This window comes from Periophthalmus magnuspinnatus, chromosome 15 (genome assembly GCF_009829125.3).
Source record: "Periophthalmus magnuspinnatus isolate fPerMag1 chromosome 15, fPerMag1.2.pri, whole genome shotgun sequence".
Classification (NCBI taxonomy): Eukaryota; Metazoa; Chordata; class Actinopteri; order Gobiiformes; family Gobiidae; genus Periophthalmus; species Periophthalmus magnuspinnatus.
The window spans coordinates 5,019,932-5,039,655 of NC_047140.1; the positions used below are offsets into that span (position 1 = coordinate 5,019,932).

Genomic DNA, 19,724 nt, shown 5'->3' on the forward strand with positions numbered 1-19,724 from the left:
CCAGTCTATGAGAGTATTCAAATAAACATGCAAGTCATTATTGTCAGGGTTTATGCGCCTCATGCAGTACCAGAAATTCAGTGCGAGGTGAAACAAGGTAAGACAGATCAGGAACAGCTCACATTAGCTTCAGCGAGACAGTCTGTCACATGCACAAATAAAGTCTTGGGTAAAAATAAATGAAATCCTGTCTGTGTGAAAAACAGCGATGGGAGGATGAGCTGCTGGGGCTCGTAGGGACAGGGACATTCCCTTGTTTGGTAGCACTGTCAGAACAAACCTGAGGCTTCTGAGAGAGGAGAACCTCGGCCTAGCAGCCAGAGGAATCCTTAGAAAAGAGCGGTTACGATAGAGAGATCTGAAAGCCACAGGGAGGAGAGAGAGAGAAAGACAGAGGGCAGAATGAAAGACACAAGTCACAGAGACACAGTGTCAAACTACAAAGCAGCAGCAGAGCTTTAAAGAATATTAATACGACAGAGCAGAGCTGCTTTTGGAAACATCCAGAGGCAATCTGAGTTTGAATTTAATGTGATTCCAATCGGAATTTCAATGAGGAATAGGCTCAGCTCTGACCGTGAGAGACCTGTTGCCAGGCAACACCTACGGATACAGCCGGGAGGATCCCTGAGGGCAGGAAAGGCAATGTGGCACCACACCCAAATCAAATGCATTGTCACGGACATCAACATCACATAGGAACTACACAGGGCTCTGACAAGCAATCATATTATACAATCTTCATCAGCTGCATTATACAGATACTACAGCCCATTTGATAGTGCTGCCACTGATTGTGACTCACCTGTCCTTTCTGCGCTCTCCTATTGGCACAGGGCTAACAGAGATGCGAGGTAATGTGGAGATGGAGCCCTGTGATTGGCTGCTGGCGAACGAGGATGTTTCCAGATTGAGTGGGGACTGTGGAGGTGTGATGAGACTGGGGCTGCTGCACTCTGAAAGAGGAAGTCAGAATAGGTTTTGAAATCTGTTTGCCATTTTCTTTACATTAATAACTCCCTCTTTCTTAACAATTGTATTAATTCTTTAAATACAAAGTGGCTGTACCCGACTTTTTTCCACATAGTTCAACAAAACTTGTCTTGTCTCAATACAGATATATTGTGAAAACATCTCTTAGAGGTAGAAACAAGACTGCTCTCTGCATGCAATTATAGAGGGTTTTGTTCTCCAAGAATCAGGTGTGCATTTAGCATGCTAATGTTTTGTTAACATTACTGTGACTGCTAAACTTGTTCTGGCCTCTGAAAGTGCTTAAAAACTCATGACAGTGAATAATTAAGATGCTAAAAATTTGTTAGGAAAGTAAGGAATAAATTTGGATTGCTGTAAATAGTTTAAAATAAACTAGTTCAGTCTGTCACGTTTTGAAGTTGGCAAAACTCAGGTACAGCCTTCAATTTCCTGTTTTTATTACTATACTTGTGAAGTATGTGGAGTAATTTTTCCAAAGCTGTCATAGACAGGCTGTTTTGCATTTGAAAAAGTATATTTATCTACATCTATACATCTTTGAACATGATGTCAGATAAAATGAAAATCATACTTGTATGTTGTCCATGTGAAAACCTTACCTCTGTCCCCAGATCCCAGCACAGAGCGGGGGTAGCGGGGTGTGGAGGGGATTTTGATCCTCTCTGTGCGATACTGGCCCGTGCTGATAGAACCTGATAGAGAGGACACATTTCAAGGAGTTATTATGAGGGTGCTTTTAGAGACAGACAGTTGTGTGGGTGTGGGTGTGCATGAGCGTGGGTGCATGGGTGTCAGACTGACCGAGGCGGGCGCAGGAGGGCAGAGAGTTAGTACCGTGTGATGCTCTGCTGCTGCGCGATGATGAGGGCTCAGAGAAGTCTGCTCCTCTCTTCTGCTGGGTCAGGTCAAGGCTCAGGCGGCCCTGGTGCTGGGGGCTGAAGGATACAAGGAAAAAGTTTTGTTTTTGTTGTACAGCAGGATGGCAAAGAGGGTTGGTCACAGCACACATACATAGGCTCTGTGCTGGCTTAAGCATTGGTCAATGTGTTGAATATCTGTCCCCATTTTTCAGTGTTCTAAACTACTAAAACTAGTCTAGAAACTACTTTTGAACAAGTATCGAAAAAAGCACTGAAAAAATGAAGTAAATAGGAGAAAGACCAGACTAATACCTCCTCTTCTCCCTGGCATTTGGTTGTAGCTAAGCAATATATCTTGGTGTTTTATTGTTCTTTGCCTATGTGTTGTTTTTTATGTATATCTGTTATTGTTAACATTGCGTGAAGCACTTTGGGCATCTTAAGCTGTATTTTAAATGTGCTATGTAAAATTTAATTGAATTGATAAAGTTGGTCTTTTCCTGAATATCCACATTCATATTAAATATGCATGCGCTTCGTTTTGTTGATATTTGCTATAAATTGTATAGGGTTTTATTGGGTATGAAGCCTTTTAATTGAAATCAAAATTTAAAATGTGCTAATATAAGACTTCTGTATCATTTTGACCTACTCTTTTTTTGGGAACTGAGACCACAGTTTAGGTAACCACTAAAGTTCCAAATTTCAGAGACTTTCCAGTAGGGGTGTGTGTGTGTGTGTGTGTGTATATGTGTGTATATATATATATATATATATATATATATATATATATATATGAACTAAACCTGAGACATCGGGCATTTTAATACCAAGAAAACTAAAGTCGTGAAGCAGACTGAAAATCTCTGGAGCATGTTTTGGCATTGGCAGTGAAATATTGCTGTGTGCTTGAGAGGGTCACCTGGTGTGGGTGTGCTGGTGGCAGATCTGTGAGGCCACAGATGGACAGTTGCTGGTGTGGACTCTGTGGCTGCGGACTGTGTACACGGGGTTCCTCATCACGGCCGTCACAGCGGAGCAGGGAGACAGACCCCGGTGGGCTGAATCTGACATGACACAACACACTTTTAGACAGGGAATTTTTAGATTGGAAACTTCTGTGTAGTAGCATGATCATTTTCCCTCCAGTTGGATTAGGGTACTAACTTTTGAGGTAGCCAAGACACATGCTGTAATGTGTTATGTGGCATGTGAAAAACTTGATATATATTTGACAATAACGAACACTTCTTTACCAAATATCAAAGCTGTATTATACCCATGTTTGGATGATGACATGGTAACACAGTTTCTCTACTTTCATTTCATTCACACACTGCCCACATCTACTTGGTATATGATAGATTTTTGGCCTTGTGTTAGGTTTAGCAGTTCATTATAGCCTGATTCACCACTAACGTGTCAAGACAGAACACAAAGAGGAATATGGTGCCTTCTTTGTAGTAGCATTTTATCTCTAATCTGATTATGTTCCAAAGTTTTGAGGTAAGAATAGTGCTGTATGTGAAAATTCTTGGACAAGTAATGTCAAAAGGAATCTGAGAATTTGAGTGAACTTGAGATAATTAGCAGTCAGAAATCAGACATGTGGCAAAATGCCTGTAAATGTGTGGTTGATGTTTAAGTATGAACTACAAACATTCAGAAAGAAATAGCCATGTAATATTCCAAACATGGGTAATTTATACTTATTTTTTTATTGAGTGTGTCTAGATAAAGAATTAAGATTAAGAAACATTGCATATTGTAATGATTTGATACTTCAATGTTGACACCTTTTATAATATAACTGCTTTTGTATGTGACACTTGGTTGCTATGACGACAAGGTTCTGTTCGTCAGCTACTGGTCTGTTTTGAAAGACTGGCTAGAGTGAGTTGACTGCTGTTGTTTTGCTCTTGGCGTGGGTTACGGCCTACAGTAGCCCTTGTGTTCAGAAAATAAACAAGCAGAAGAAATTTTCCTTACAATGTTACAATACACCACTTACTTCTACTTGCTATGTAATACAAACAAGGCAATAATGAACTGTTAAAATTGAAGATTAACACATATTAGCCATTGTAATGTATATCAACTGAGCCTTCCATCCTTTTTCTGCATTTGACCCAAGATATGTATCCTCATTAAAACTGCAAATTCAGTCCAGAAAATCTTATGTATGCGAGTGCAATCTTCTCATTACTAGACAACATTCTCTACACAAGCACAAAGTTCAATTTCATTCCTACACTGGGTGACTTACTTGGAGGTAGGGAGCCATTGTAGAGTGTGGGGACAAATCCCACACTGTGCCGATGGGAACGACCCGGGGAGGAGCGCAGCAGGTCTCTGGGCTCCGGTGAGTGCTCCTCAGGGGAATAATTCTGGAAGGCACCACAGACAGACACATTCAGAACTTGTCCCTATGGGGAACACAACACTGTACTATCAGACGGCGGAATCTTGTCTTTTGTGAGAGATGAGAAAAATGACAGTCATATCAGATAGAGAAATCGCAAAGTTGTGCTGTGCTGCGGGCGTGAGGAGGCAGTCGGGCATGTCCATTACAGCCTGAGGTTCTGAGACGAGCCGGAGCCGGGCAGCTGTACGAGGAGAGCATCAATCACACAGACACGCGCAGAGCAGGGCCACAGGCAGCACTCACACGCCTCACAATCCCATTACACTGTAGATGGGGCTGTCCACTGGGACGATCTGAAGTGTCTGGCTTTTAATAATCCAAAAACAACTTTAAAGATGTACTGTGGGTCTTTAAATGGGCAATATCTGAACAATCCCTCCATCTTAAATAAACACTCCCATATTATCTGGAACTTTTACATGCAAATTTGCAGAGCACCAAGTAAACTCCACAAAGAATATAACGCAGCTGTGCAGGTTTAGAGTAGGGATATTAAGATTATTCAGACCATTGAAGATTATTCAGGTCACAATATAAATGTAGAAGGAAAAAAAATCTAATCTCCACTTCAAACACAAACAATTCCATCCAAAATGCAAAGTTAATTTACGTGCAAAGATGGCATTTGTCTGACAGTTTAAACATTGATTTGTAATTTAGTTTGTTATCTAGCATGTTATTAAACTAATTATGGAATGTTTGTGTATAGTAACTGAAAAATTAAATTCTGTCAACTGGAAAAAAATCCAGAGTGATGACACTTTGCAACATATCTGTCTGATGGGAGGAGCTAACTACACCGAAAACTAACAAACCTATTTCTTTACAGTTTCTGTTTGTTAGCATTATGTCACTGAGCCAGACACTTCACATCTTTCAACCAGCAATGAAAGACAGGACACAAAACCTTCTCTCTCTCACCTGGAAAGTGGGCAGTGTGATCTGCGGGGTCATCCTCCGTCTGAGTGCCGGGGCTGATTTTGGGCGTGGCCTTTTCATCTCTGGCTCCTCCCCTCTCGTCCTGCCTATGTCCTCGTCGCAGGACTTCCGCGACGTGAGCACCTTGCCTTCCAGGAAGTAGTGGTTTCCGTTTCTGTCCCTCTCCCTATCTGCCCTGTCCCCTGCTGTTGCCATGGCGACATCCCCCTTTCCCTCTGATGTTATGGTGCAGTCGGAGGCAGAGCTGCTCTGGTGCTTGTGTTTGAACTTAAAGGAGTCGCTGCGTGCAGGGGGCGTGGGGGGAGTGGGCGTAGATGAGGAAGAGAGGGAATCTGTTTTGGACGTCTGCGGGGAGTGAGATGCTACCGCTGCTGCGATCTGATTGGCTGCCATGTATTCCATTTTGGCCAGACTTTCGGGCTTTTTGAACGTGTCCGGGTCAAAAATGGACTTCCTCTGCTTGGGCGATTTGTAAATAGAAAGCTGGGTTGTTGCGGTGATGGGACTGGTGCTTTCTGGTGCCACAGACATCCCGCCAGCCACCATTTTGGGCCATGTTCCACCTGTATGCTTCTTTTCTAGGGATGTGTCCATGCAATCTGATGTAGAAACTGGATCGTATGGTAATGATGAGGGGGCTTTTGAGTACTTGCAACACTCCTGGAAGGCACTGGGGCCATAGCGTCCGGTGCCAAGGCTGGTGGCGTGGAGGGAGCCGGTGGAAAAGGGCTTGGTTAGATCTCCGTACATGTCTTCACTGAGCTTCCTCCTGTCCCCGGGGATGCTGCCCGTGCTGCTGCATCCCAGGTCGGGACAGTAGATGTCGGTCTGTGTGGAACTGTTGTGCCGGAGGTTGCGGCTGTTGCGGGAGTGGATCTCAGACAGGGTGAGGCGGCCGTTGGACTTGTCATCTCGTAAGCTCTCGAAGAGGTTCTGGCCCGACGTGCTGTGGGGGAAAAACTGTAGGACAGAAGTGCACTTGTAATAATTCTGAAGTAAAATATATTGATCATTCATTTTCATTACTCATTCCTACAGGTGATGTAAGAGCATTACTGTAATTTTGTGTTTAGTTTTCTATCCCACATTGTTCTTTGAAATAAGTAACTGTCAAAATGCTTTGGAGTTCCTAAACTAGAAATCAGATGCTTTTTACAAGTTTTGTGTACTTCAGCATCCATGTAGAATCATCTCCATTTATTTTGCATGTTATTTCTATATTATTTCTATGACAGTGGCAGAGTGGTTAGCAAGAAGGTCCCTGGTTTAATTCCAGGGTGTTTTTCCCCCTAGTATCAATTCAAAAACATTGATCAAAAACATGAGCAACAGGTAAATCATCTATGTTTTCATGACGTTTGGGCCAACGCTGATATAAAATAGGGTGATTTGTGTAAAAGTTCTTGTGTATCAACACGTCAACACAACACTGATTTTCTGGGAGGCTTTAAAGCAGCTCTGTAGTTCATATAGAACTTATTTGCTGTCAAGATCAGCAGCCCTATGCAAAATAATACAACCCGAATGACGATGGCAGTGACAATGGAAACTTCCAGTATAAGGTGGATATAGTGTAGCCGTTTACCTTCATGAGAGAGAGACTAAGTGAGTCCAGGCAGCTCCTCAGCAACGCCTCACACTCTGTCACAGATTTGTTGTCCAGAGCGATGCCGTTTATCTGAGACAGAGTGAGCACAAAGCAGTCAGACAGGGCCTTCAACACCACCACTACTGCTCCTGCCCAAGTTTATCATGTTTATGTCCCTCCGCTGCCACATATATGGACTATAGTGTGGGCCTATTACAATAACAGCTCATGGGAGGACAACATAGGTGACACTACTACATAAAAATGACAGGAACATAAGTGTTTGTATGGTGCAATGTATGGCTAGGGGAATTCTACAGTACGATAGTTATAGTGGTATTATTTTGTGGGGCGAAATGCCTGGTTTTCATTTTAATAGACATTATGGAGAATAAAATAAAACTGCTACACATGTTTAGTTGCTTCACATGCATCCTTTAGAGCGTGCGATCTCTAGTTTGCAAAACACAAATGGGCATTTACTAATTTGTATAAAACCTACAATACAATATACATACAATGTTGTACTTAAGAGCTGCAAGGCCATGATAAAGATAAGATTCTATTTCAGTGTTAGGAGAGGCAAGACTACGGCGTCATTTGTGCTGAAGGTGGCTATGTTTTGGCAAAATTATTTAAAAAAAAAAAATGTACCTAAGAAAACACTCACAATTTGATTTGTTTGACAAAATCTGCCAACGTTAACCATTTTTGCATAATTTTAAAGGTTACTTACATTTGAAGGGAGAACAATCAACATTGTAACAGACCAAACCTTGACCGTTTGCATTTATGATGAACAAAAATTAAAAGGCCTGTATTGAACTATTTTTCAAACTATAAAAAACATAAAGGATAGCTGTTAACTTGAAAACTACTGCATGACATCACAAGGTGGAACAGAACATTTTGAGCTTTTGAGATGTAGACAGACTAATAATGCAGGATTACTCAAACATGTGTGAATGAAACAAAACACAACTCCGGGTATGTTTTTGATGAGGCAACAACATTATAACATGACCAAAAGCTCAGTTTAATAATGCATAAATGGGTGTGGATATACTAGCTTTACATACTAAATGTCTTTAAGAAGTGATAAATGCAATATTATCCAAATAGTTTTTTGAGTAACAATTTGCATTAGAACTCCCAACTTTACTCCATTTTGCTCTTTAAGAATGGCATAGTCCTTATTTCTCTTAGTTAGACTTAATTTTCTGCTTAGAATTTACTGAAATACAGAATACATTTTTCCTCAGCCCCTACACGAAATCCCTTCTTATGAGGGAGGATTTGAAGCAGAGGAATATGGCTTGGATTAGAAAGTCAATGCACCAGCAGCAGTAAAGTCTTATGTCCTGGAGGTCGGTGTAAAATAAATTGTTTAAAGTAGCAGACAGTGACTCACAGCGATCAGCCGGTCTCCCACAGTCAAAGAGCCTTCTCTGGCTGCCGGGCTGCCCTGGACAACGGCAGTGACAAACACTCCGCTCTCCAAACCTATTCCACTGTCTGAAATATACATAAGACATTAGGACAGGATTATTTTAAATGGCAATACATATTTAAAGCACACATACTATGCATTCTTATGCCTTTAGCCATCTTTTAAACATGCTTTTTGTCAAGCTGGGAATGAACAATGAAGCCTTATTATGTCAGTGGTATAAATTATTTTCAATATTATCATTTATTGTCTATTTTCTTCAACAGTATATCTTTGTTATCATGACAGGCCAATATGGGCTTAAAAACTGCCCATGATAAGTCCGGATTTTACACATGTGATGCAACAATACGGACAAATAGAGCACTTTTGAGTGCTAACTGAGGTTCGCTTTGGATTAATGAAACAAGCGTAAATGAAGCAAAACATAACTTCAGGTATGTTTTGGATGAAGTGACAACCATATAACATAATTTCAAAAGTGTCATTTTTTGTCATAATATGTATCCTTTAAATAGTAATGCTTTATTTTTATTTACAACGTGACAATGACTATGTTTAACATACAAAGTATGTTACATTGTACTTGATAAGGTTGATGCAAAACATCATAATTACTGATTACTAAGTAAATGACGAATTGAAGCAATTTTTCCAACATTTTTCATCAACTATTTACAATGTTTCAGGAGTATGCAATTCCAAAATATTTGGTAAAGAAAGTTAAGCTAATTGTATCATTATGTTTTTCAAAATTACAAAGTATTTTAAGTATATCCGTGCCTGCAAGTAATACATGAAATCAATGGAAATGCATTCATAATTTAGCAGCAGTCTGTATAATGCAGCAGTTCATTACCTTTGTGTCCTGTTAAATTGATGTGAACAGGAGTGACTAGTCTTCCGCCCAGAGACTTCCTCCGTCGTACCACCATGTTGATCAAGCCCCCGCCAGTGAGCACTGCCTTCACCACCTGCTTCCTGTCCTTATTGGTCAGGTCCATGTCGTTAATCTTCAGAAGCCAATCATTCACTCTGGAAATGGGGACAAGGGAGTTAATGAAAAACATTTGCTGAATGCACTGAAATGGGGAGAGAGAAAATAAAGTGCCTACCTTAACCTTCCATCTGCGATACTTCCTTTGTCCACCCTCGTCACAAATATTCCACAGTCTCCTGGTAAATATGGATCATTTACCCCTTCTGCAATATCAAACCCAAGTGCCTTCAAATCCATGTCCTCCTATATAGACAAAAAACAAAAGAACTGTTCACGAATAACACTGTAAAAATAAGGTTTCTGAAGGAACACAAATTTATTACTGATAACAAATATTATGACAATGATTATAAAAGATAAATATTACTGAGAATAGTCTAACTTTTATGGTTTTACAAAATGTTAAAAAGCAAAAATTCCTGAAAGTGTGAGTTAGCAAAGACAAAATAAAACATAGAATTAGGCAAGGATCATATTTAAATTGTCCTTTGGAACCTATGCACAACGAATGTAAAACATTTTATATCTCAAATAAAATGATGCAAGAAGAATTATTTGAAATGGGACAATATGGTGACTCTGCAAATTTATTATTACAATTTGTGCATGGCTTGTTGATTATTTATTATTATAGGTATTTGTCTTTTGTCTCATAAAACAAGCAAGCAAAGTTTGATGTTAGCTGTACTAAAAATGACAATAAAAAGCACATCAGGTAGGCTGGCTCTGAACCCGGTAGTATCCGTACCCGGTCCTTCTCAAACTCCACCACCTCGGTCTCCCACTCCAGGGAGTCGGTGTCGATGGCCGAGTCGTGAGAGCTGTGTGCCATGAGCTGACAGAAGCGAGCCTCCTTCTCCAGAGTGCTGTCCATCTTCTCCCTGAACACAGTACACAGAGTACACAGCAGATAAAGCAGGTCAGTCACATCACACAGAAGAGGAAAAGAGAGGGCAAAAGTACCAGGCATGAAACAGTGCATGCTTTCAAGTTTGTAATCTCAAAAAAATAATAAATGCATTTAGACCTATAGACTAAGATTCTGGTTTCTTTTACTGTTGTGCAGGTCTTTTGTGTATTATACAGCTTTATATCACACTTTTATACTTGTATACAAGGCACTCAAAGCACTTCTACATGAATGAACCACTCACCCATTCACACACACACATTCATACACTAGTGTACACAGACAGAGTCTAGACATAAAAGGCTTATTTCTTAATCAATGCATCTTTCTGTTCAACACCAGCAAAACAAGTTTGCCATTTCCACATTTAATTGTGTGAAAATAAAGTGTTTTTGCATTTATTTCTGACCTAAGACAAACAAAGGGCTTTTTTGTTTGCTCGGTGAATGTTAACCTTTACAGAATGAATAAACAAAAAGCCCTGCTGTTATAAATGATATACGATACATTGTTCATCATAAATTAAGAAGGAGGAGGCTGCAAAGTCAAATCATTAATCTCCTATTTAGTTTACCATCGTCATAAAAGCTGTAATGTACAAAGACTCCAGCAGAGGGCGCTTTAACAACACTAAAATCATTGTTGGCATGCAGGACAGGGAGGCAGGGAGCAGCCCGAGTCCTTGTGTCCAAATTCAGTGGCGCTTCTCGGGATTACATTTTTAATCTGACCATGCGGAAACCGGACAACAATTTAGTGTCGTGTAGTCCCTGTGGGCAGAATATTACAGCTTACACACAGTCACACGCACACTACAAGGGCTTTGGGACAGGCTGCTGCAGGGAAGCACAGGGCTGGGTGTGAAGAGGAGAGGCACGGGTTTGTACAATAGAAGAAATGGATCTGAAAAGGTATGAAGTGTTTTATGAGGGTTATTCCATTGACAAAAGCTTATTTTAGTGGATGTTGCATAGTCAGCCTTGAAAAATAAAGGCTCCATTCATAAATTTTGGGGAATCTACAGTACAACGGAGTATAAGCGTCTCAAATAAAAAAAAAAATGCGGGCGCTACGAGGAAAAAAGTCGTAATATTATGAGAAAAAAGTCGTAATATTACGAGAAAAAAGTTGTAATATTATGAGAAAAAAGTCATAATATTACGAGAATAAAGTCATATTTTTATGAGAGTATAGGCTGCTGTGGGTGAATGAGTGACCAATGCGTTACGGAGAATTTGGAGCATTTTGTTCAGATAAACTTTCAACTGGGGTTTATGCACGATGAAATACTGTGTCTTTTAGCCCAGCATCACTACACTATCATCAGTATAAGTACTTTGAAGGGACACTGCAAGCATTTGAGTTTGTTTAGTCGGAGGAACCAGACAGATTTGGAAAAAATGCACATAACGCACAGGTCACTCATTCACACACAGCAGCCTATATTCTCATAAAAATACAACTTTATTCTCGTAATATTCCGACTTTTTTTCTCGTAATATTATGACTTTTTCTGGCTTCGACTTTATTCTCGTAAAATTATTACTTTAATGTCGAAATGCTACTTTATGCGACTTTATTCTCATAGCGCCCGCATAATTTTTTTATTTAAGTGACCCTTATACTCCGTCGTACTACAGAATCATACATAAATATAAAGTTCATTAACAAAAAAAAGGAAAGAAAAGATGTATGCTCTTTGTTTTCAACAGCCAAGAGCCTTTCACGAATATTACCTGCAAAATTCAGAGATAACATTGAAAATATTTTACCTTTTTTGTTACCTTTTTTGTAAATGAACTCTTCAATTATAAAACCAAAATCTCAAAACCTATTGCATTGCAGTTTGTCACTAAAAGACCTACCAGTACCTATATGGACTGATCCAGACTGCTATATCAACTTTAAATAAGCTGATTAGTTTAAATATAACAGCTTGTTCTTGTTCTCCTACTTACTTGAGTTCCTTCATTTCTCTCAGTGCATCGTTCTTCTGTTTCCTCATGTCGTCCAGATTCCTAAGTGCATCGGCCAAGTCGCTCACAGCCCGGTCCCGCTCTCTCCGCAGGTTATCGCACAGAGTACTAGAGCAGAACACATACAACCGTTACTCTGCATGTAACTGTATCATGTGTGCAAATTAGGGCTGCAGTCCCTTAGTCCTTTGATGGTGTATTGGTTGATTAATCGTTTTATTTAGATTATAGGGATTTATATGAGACAACAATGGAAAAGAGAATTGAGTGAATGAGTGAGTGAGCTGAAGAATATTGGTATTTATATGTAAAAAGGAAGATTTATGAGATCATATATTTATGTTTAATCTGTCTTGATAGAATACAGTGTTTTGTAGTACTTTTTCCTGCATAAATAGGAAAGGAATATATAAATATATATGAAAATCTCCATATTGTACCGTATGCTCTCCCTCTCAGCCACGATCTTGTCCCTCTCCTGAAAAGCCCAGTCTCGTCTGCACTTGGCCACTTCAGCCTCCTGTGTGGCCTCTTTCAGCTCTTGGGACATGGCCTCGTACTGCTTTCTCAACATCTCGATCTCTTTGTTGGCCCGCTCCATGTCCAGAGTGGCTGAGTCTTGTTTCTAGAATGAGAAATGGTATGGGGAAAAACATGGTCACGAAATATTAAAGAGTTTGACGCTAGCAGTGGTGGAAGGTTACGAAGTATAAGCAGTAAAGTACAGATATCTAAAATTTCTACTTCAGTACATTTTACAGTGGATACGTTTTACTTTTGCTTCACTAGCAGTATCTGTACTCTACTACATTTTTGAACTGGGCTGAAAAGTACTTTTCATATGATTTGAGGCGTTATTTTTACCATGTTCGTAGTGACATCCTGACTGAAGTTTTTGAATTCAAGCTTCAGCTTTGAGCAAACAGAAACAGACAAAATTCAGAAAAATTAAGAAATTGATTTATATGGCAACTATTGACCAAATTTTTTTAAATCATATCACTACAGTAAACACTTTAACAAATGAACAACACTTGTGTGAAATGCTCTTACTTTTTTTACTCTACTCCTTTTACCTCTGCACCTCTATCAGTACTTTTACTTCAAATTGAGTACTTCATCCACCACTGGAAGCTAGATATTGTATTCATCTGTTGGTAATCAAGCAATTCTTGTTTATAGTTTAATTCCCTGGCACACAGCGAAAATTACTTAAAAGTAAAGTAAGATGTACATTCACATTTTCTTTCTTTTTTCTGTTAACAGTATTCGGTGTATTTGTAAGTCCCTCAATGATGGAGGTGTGACTCAAATCCAGTCAACAGTTCATCAACATAATGCAGTTTAATAAGTAACAGCCCAATGGATTTTCAAAGCCTTTTATCCTGTGGCTTTGAGTGACACGAGGAATAGCCAAGTTGATTCACGGCTTTGCCAGTTTCATTTTGAGATACATTTTCAGATTTGTTTCTGTAACTATTTTGCTCAAATATTTTTGTCTAGATTTGGTCTTCCACATCCTTTAAATTTTACTTAACAAAATTCCAAACACATTGAATCAACTTAACAGATTTTGATTTTATGTCAGTGTCTTCATATTAAAACTGAGTGCATGTTATAGACTTTCTAATCCAATTTACAATAACATTTCATCACTTGGACATAACCGGTATGCTTTGTGTCTATCAGTTTGAAAGCATATCCAACTTGGGACTGGACAAGTTGACTAATATAAAGGAAAGGAAAACTTGAGAACTTTAAAACTACCATCTGTAATTAGACTGGCCGAAGTTCGCCAACTTCGGCCTGACAAAAGAAAACTAAAAAGCACATCTGCCATTGAATGGTAAAAAATCACATCTAATAAACTTGCATATCATAGCTTTAAAGATATTTGGTTGCCCTTTTTGCGCATTGTAAAAAAAACATAGATTATGTAGAAACTACAATGCCAACTGAGTGAACGGGGGATTTTAGGGTGGGGAGGTGTGTGTGTGTGTGTGGTTTTGTTTCATTCAGTTTATACATTTTTTGTATTGTCATGTTTTTTTTCCAATTAAAAACATTTGTGGAAAAAAATTTGACATGTTTTGTTTCTTCCACCCAATCACAGTTTTGATACATTGATCATACAGTGCACTCTAACCCACATGTTTACTCTGTGCTTTCACCTGTCTGGCCTGGTAGTACTCCCGGAGCAGCTGGTCCCTCTGGATGATGGCCTCTGTCCTCTCTTTGCGGGCCACGTCCCTCTCCTCCCTCACGGTCTCGATGTCCTTACAGGCCTGGGACAGCTCCTTCTGGGCCTCTGCTTTGTCCTTCACCTCATGGCAGTACTTCTCCAGCAGCTCGTTCCTCTCGCAGATGGCCCGGTCGCGGTCCACCAGCGAAGAGTTCAGCTCCTGCCAGAAACAATGAGACGGTATGGGATTAGGAGGTTTTGGGATGATGAGTGATGGTGGTGTGTTGTGGAAATACGAGTTTGTGAGTAACAATAGTCATCATTTGAAGTTAAAAGTACTGTATCCAAGAATGGGATTTTAAATTTCATAAACATGATGTGTCAGATACTATTGCTGATTTATTCTTAATTACAAAAACATGATGTGACATTTATTTATGTTATAATTTGGAGTTTTGTTTTTTCTTTTTCTATCACTCAAAAACTGCTGACCTTTAACTTGTACCACAAAAGCTAAACCATAATTCTCACCCATTTTTATAGTCACTTTCATAACCTCATTCTTGGGAAACTGAATCACAGTTATATTAATATATGGAACCTTGCTTCCCAAAAAGTCCATGCAAACTCTAAAATAGTGGGCTGCTCTGCTGGCTGACAGAATGGGGGCAGGTCATTTTTGGGAACTGCTCCTATGAATGTGGAGCACTCAACCTGACCCCATTAGCTTAACCTCTGGAAATACAGTTCAGCCATAAACAAGGCAACAGTACATTTTTAAATGTCCAAAGGTAAATTGTGGCTTTTTATGACCGAGGCTCTTATAGGTTATTGAAATTTTAGATTATAACCAAACCCATAAAAAGGCAGCTGCCTGTTCTGCAGAGTATACCTGTATCTCCAATGTAGGCGGCCTATAATTTCATAGGCATTTGCAGCTATCCTCATGACAAATAAGAGCATCCACTGAAGAACTTTATTTATACTTTCTCTGCCTCAAAACGGACGATTCCTGCCCACAAAACACACTGCATGTGTGGCATGTGATGAGAGTGTCACATTCTCTCCTGCTGTCTTCACTGGTTTTTATGGTTGAGTGAATGGCATATTAAAAGCCTCAGATCATTAACAACCTCATCCTTCCTGTACCTGTATCTATCTGTGGGAGCAGCTGTTGCAGTTTTTACATCTTCTCCTCCGTCCCACCCGCCTCATTTCCTAAGGTGTGTGAATTTGTATAAGCCCAACAGCCTGCTATGGCAGTGTGTGTGAATGAAATAGTGTGGACATGATCCTGCTTCTTCTCTGCACCTTGTCTGGTCGTGATGTGTGAAAATGGCTGAAATGACCCATATGATGCAGAGTTTGAATTTTTGGAATAATTATCAAGTACAGTGCTGTAGGTAAAAAACTGAACATTTCTATGCACTCATGCCATGCATGACAATACAGGATTACTCAAACACGCATAAACCAATCAAAATACAACTCTGAGTAAGCAAATAATGAGGGACAAGATTAGTATAGGTCTTTCAGATGTACAGTACATTAGTAGAAGACTCTCAATACCTGTCTAAGAGCCTCGAGCTCCTCACTGGCCACCACTCTCTCTGAGGAGGTGTTCTTGAGCCGGGCCTCTGCAGCCTCCAGCTCTGTCTGCAGCTTGTCCAGCTCCTTGATCACCTGGTCCCTCTCGCTCATGATTAGACGGTACTCGTTGAACACAGAGTCCCTCTCCTCCTTGTACTTCTCACAGTCCTTTGTAGACTTGAGCTGTAGGTTCTTGTACCGCGTGACCTCCGACTGTAGCCGCTCCATCTCACGCTGTAGTTCTTTGTTATGGGCAGATGAGTTGTTCAGTTCCTGTTGCACTGAATCAAATCTAAATAGTAAAAAAGCAGAGTTTATGAGAGCAAAATTGCCATGTTGTGTGCTCATATAGAGTTCTACGAGCAGCTCGTAAAAACTAACACTGTTACTGTAAAATATGAAGGGCTTAAGGTGGTTACACAGAGATATTCTTATAAATGCTTAAGTCCCCGCCCAATAAATCATGATCCCGTGTCTCTTTCCAATACACTACCTCTATCCCTATGAAATTTACTACTTACATTACCTGATCCTCAAGTTGTGTCTGGTAGCTACAAATTTGCATTCTCCTAGCTAGCATACATTTCAATATTTCACAAACTCATTCTTAACCTTTTTCTTTAAAAGACTTATCTTCATAAAAAAGAATGATATTGCCTATTAGTTTTTGTTGGATGAAAACCATAAGGAAGCAGCTACAAGGGACACACAATTTTGTCCAGTCAGAGATGTTGTTGGACATTTGTTTCTTCCTCATGGTTAAAATAAGAGGGAGAGAGAGGGGGCCGGGGCTAACTGAACATTCTGAAACATGTTCTTCACTCACGGGTCAAAAAAAGGGTACAGTTCCTTTTATGGCACTGTATCACATTCAGTTACTGTTGGTGTTGTTAAAGCATAAGCCTATTTAGCAAATTTTAGGGTCACAAAGTAAACCATGACACCTGCCTCGACTCCACTCAGACACAGGGAGAGCACACAGGATGGCCCTGTCTGGGAAACAAATACAGGTGTTTCTTATTGTGAAGCTAAAGATACGTTTGTGACATTTAAAAATGACAACTTTGGGAGCAATTTTTTTTTTTTGAACAGTTTAACTTTGACCTGAGAGGTATGATGATAAAAATCTACTGGAATTATGATCTGATGTGTCAATATGTCATTTGTGATTCAGTTTGTCTTAGTTTCATGCAGCCTTTAAACTTCAAGTGAAACTAAACACTAAATTCCCTCTTTTCACTACTATAATGTGTATATGGTGGTTTATTACTATTTAATATCTACTGTTCCTAGCCATGCCTAAATCTAAGCTTTCAGGGGCCTCTGCAGTTTCAAGTGGTTAGTGATATCACACAGTACTGTCCTGATTACAAACACCTGATGGCAGGGGAGAGTTTAAATGTGGATGTCTGTTAGACCAATCACACTGCTCCTTATACATCCAGAGCCTGCCCCTCCTCCTCTCTTCTTTTGTCCACAGGCACTGCACAGTTTAGCAGCTCTATTTGAAATGTGGTTGTAGGCGGAGTTTAGGTGTGACAGGTGGATTTTACCACAGGTACATGTCAACTCCCAGAAGCACCAGATAGCTTTAGTCATTTCTTTAAGGCAGGATGAAGAAACCAAGAGTACATGAGTCATGATCAAAACCAAATCTTAATCTAGGCTCTAAAAAGGAATTGCATGCAAGTTTTCACATATCGTCCACTACTATCGTCCACTTCGTAGCTTAAATTTTTTGATTATTTTTATTTGATTTAACCAATTCAACTATTACCACTTAGCAACTGTTCCCTTCTTTCTAGCTCATATTTAACCATGAAACCCCTATTCTACAGGTAGTCACTAACCACCCTCACCTCCTCATAGACGTGGAGTACTGCTGCTGGTAGTGCATAGCTGAGTCTCTCTGAAGGAGCAGAGCATCCATCTGTTTCTGCAGGCGCCGGTTCTCCTCCTCGAGCTGCTCCAGGCGGGACAGGTCCGTGTTGTGGTTGGCCACCTTCTCACTGTAGCGCTTGCTCAGAGCGTCATAGTCCTTCTTCACCCCCTCCAGCTTGTCCATGGCCGTGTCGTACAGTTTGTTGAGCACCTCCGATGAACCGTTCTCCCTCATGACCTGGTGAAAATGTGATCACACATTAACAAATGAATCTATATTTTGATTGTGAAGACTTCTAATTGACTTTGGAGCGTTCTACCGTGTTATAAGAACATTGTTCTCTTACTAAAAACATGCCTGAAGAGGTTTTGTATGTCATCCATGTATTTCAGTTTCAGTAACCAAGCAATATCTCTCGGACACTATTTGAACCCCCCTTATAGTTAGCTGTAGGATCCTATCCAAAGCTCAGCTCACAAGCATCACCCATGCTCCTGCACAGCAATTGTGCATAAATATACAAAAGCATGATACAAAACAATACACTACAACTTCACAAACCTGATGCAATGTGCAGTAATTTCATTAACTGAAACGTATGTTAATACGTTGTTTTCACTGGATATAGCATTTTCAAAACAAAAGGTAACAAAAGGTAATGGTGATCTAATTAAGTTATGTGTTAGCAGTTAATACCCCATAGAATTGCAATACTCCCTCTTTAACGTAGGAAAGGGCAATTTAAACAGGGTAATATTTCTTGGAATTTAACAGGTAAAAATCTGATAATTTACAATCCATTAGAAGTGCTTGAAATGTGTGGCTATTTTAAGTTCATCAAGTTTTTGTGTAAGTAGTTAATACTGGGTGGCTGGGACATTTGCAAAAACAGAAGCCAAATCATTCTTCATGAATTGCACATGTAAAAGCCTTTATTTAACCAGCCTACACAGTTCAGTTAAGCACATTAAGGGCTTGTGCTGAAACCTTTTTGATTGGCCTCTAAAAATACTCTGCGAAAAAGCACTTTGATACCATCTTGTAGCCTACATCTCTATCGCTCTCTCAAAGTGTCTCTCATTATGGCCGATGCTCTTAACACATCCCCTTTGATTTCCGTGCCAAAATAGAGCATGGATATTCCTAAAAAACACCTAATTCAGTGCAGACAATCAAACCAAAATGAGAAAAGGCAATAAGAGTAAAAATAAAACTGATGAGCAACTGTCAACAAAACAGCAAGTAGCAAAAATAGAACTAAGCCATTTCGTGCTTAACCCTCTAGTACCAGAATTTAAGACTAAAACTTCACACCAAACTCATAATACAGAGATGAATGATTCCATGTTCAAACAAAAAAGAAATCTTGTTGTTCCGTTAAGAAAGTCTAGCTCTAGCTGCATTAAAAACCTATTAAAAAAACACCTCATCACATCTCATTTTCTCTCTCTACAGTTGTACAGCAGATGGCACTAATGGGCTGAGATTTCCCCCATGATTACTTGCACAGTGCACAGACTAGTTCCTGCACTACCTTAATATAGACCTGGTAAAACTTGTGAATTTCCTCTTCACTTCTTGCTGATAAAATCTTCCTGCTCTCCCAAACAGTTGCTCTCACTGGGGGGCAGTTTTGACCTTGTCTGCACAGCGTATTCTGCTGGCTCTGGCCGTCATGGCGCTACGCATTTTGGGTGGCCGTGCCCTTTGCCCGCGCCACTGCCCTATTCTTCTACTCCTGCCCTTTTCAGAATGGCTCCGTGTGCATTTCCTTGTGCTTGGCTGCCCTCTGCTCCAAGCTACAGAGGTGCTCCTGAGGTCGTCACAACACTACACAGTACAGGTCAGTGCATACACTCGTAGTAGTCCAGACTAACAACCTCCAATGAGTCACGAGGATGCCTTTATGATGATGCCGCTTGGTTA

At 40.0% G+C, this 19,724-nt stretch overlaps 1 protein-coding gene across 2 annotated transcripts in view; it reads right to left on the reverse strand.

The window, feature by feature from the left end:
- The window catches only part of dlg5a (discs, large homolog 5a (Drosophila)), a 73,262-nt gene that overhangs the window by 14,518 nt on the left and 39,020 nt on the right, over positions 1-19,724 (reverse strand). Inside the window, exons 6-21 of one of the 2 annotated variants that reach the window (XM_033979141.2) lie at positions 17,776-18,035; positions 15,896-16,208; positions 14,316-14,546; positions 12,585-12,769; positions 12,127-12,252; positions 10,007-10,139; positions 9,374-9,501; positions 9,118-9,293; positions 8,220-8,323; positions 6,806-6,898; positions 5,203-6,180; positions 4,123-4,243; positions 2,779-2,923; positions 1,831-1,931; positions 1,596-1,688; positions 806-956 (exon numbers count right to left, since the gene is read on the reverse strand). In XM_033979141.2, the coding sequence (XP_033835032.1) occupies positions 806-956; positions 1,596-1,688; positions 1,831-1,931; positions 2,779-2,923; positions 4,123-4,243; positions 5,203-6,180; positions 6,806-6,898; positions 8,220-8,323; positions 9,118-9,293; positions 9,374-9,501; positions 10,007-10,139; positions 12,127-12,252; positions 12,585-12,769; positions 14,316-14,546; positions 15,896-16,208; positions 17,776-18,035 (3,338 nt within the window). Of the gene's footprint in view, positions 1-805; positions 957-1,595; positions 1,689-1,797; positions 1,932-2,778; positions 2,924-4,122; positions 4,244-5,202; positions 6,181-6,805; positions 6,899-8,219; positions 8,324-9,117; positions 9,294-9,373; positions 9,502-10,006; positions 10,140-12,126; positions 12,253-12,584; positions 12,770-14,315; positions 14,547-15,895; positions 16,209-17,775; positions 18,036-19,724 lie in introns of both variants that reach the window. The other variant, XM_033979139.2, reaches the window with a different exon arrangement.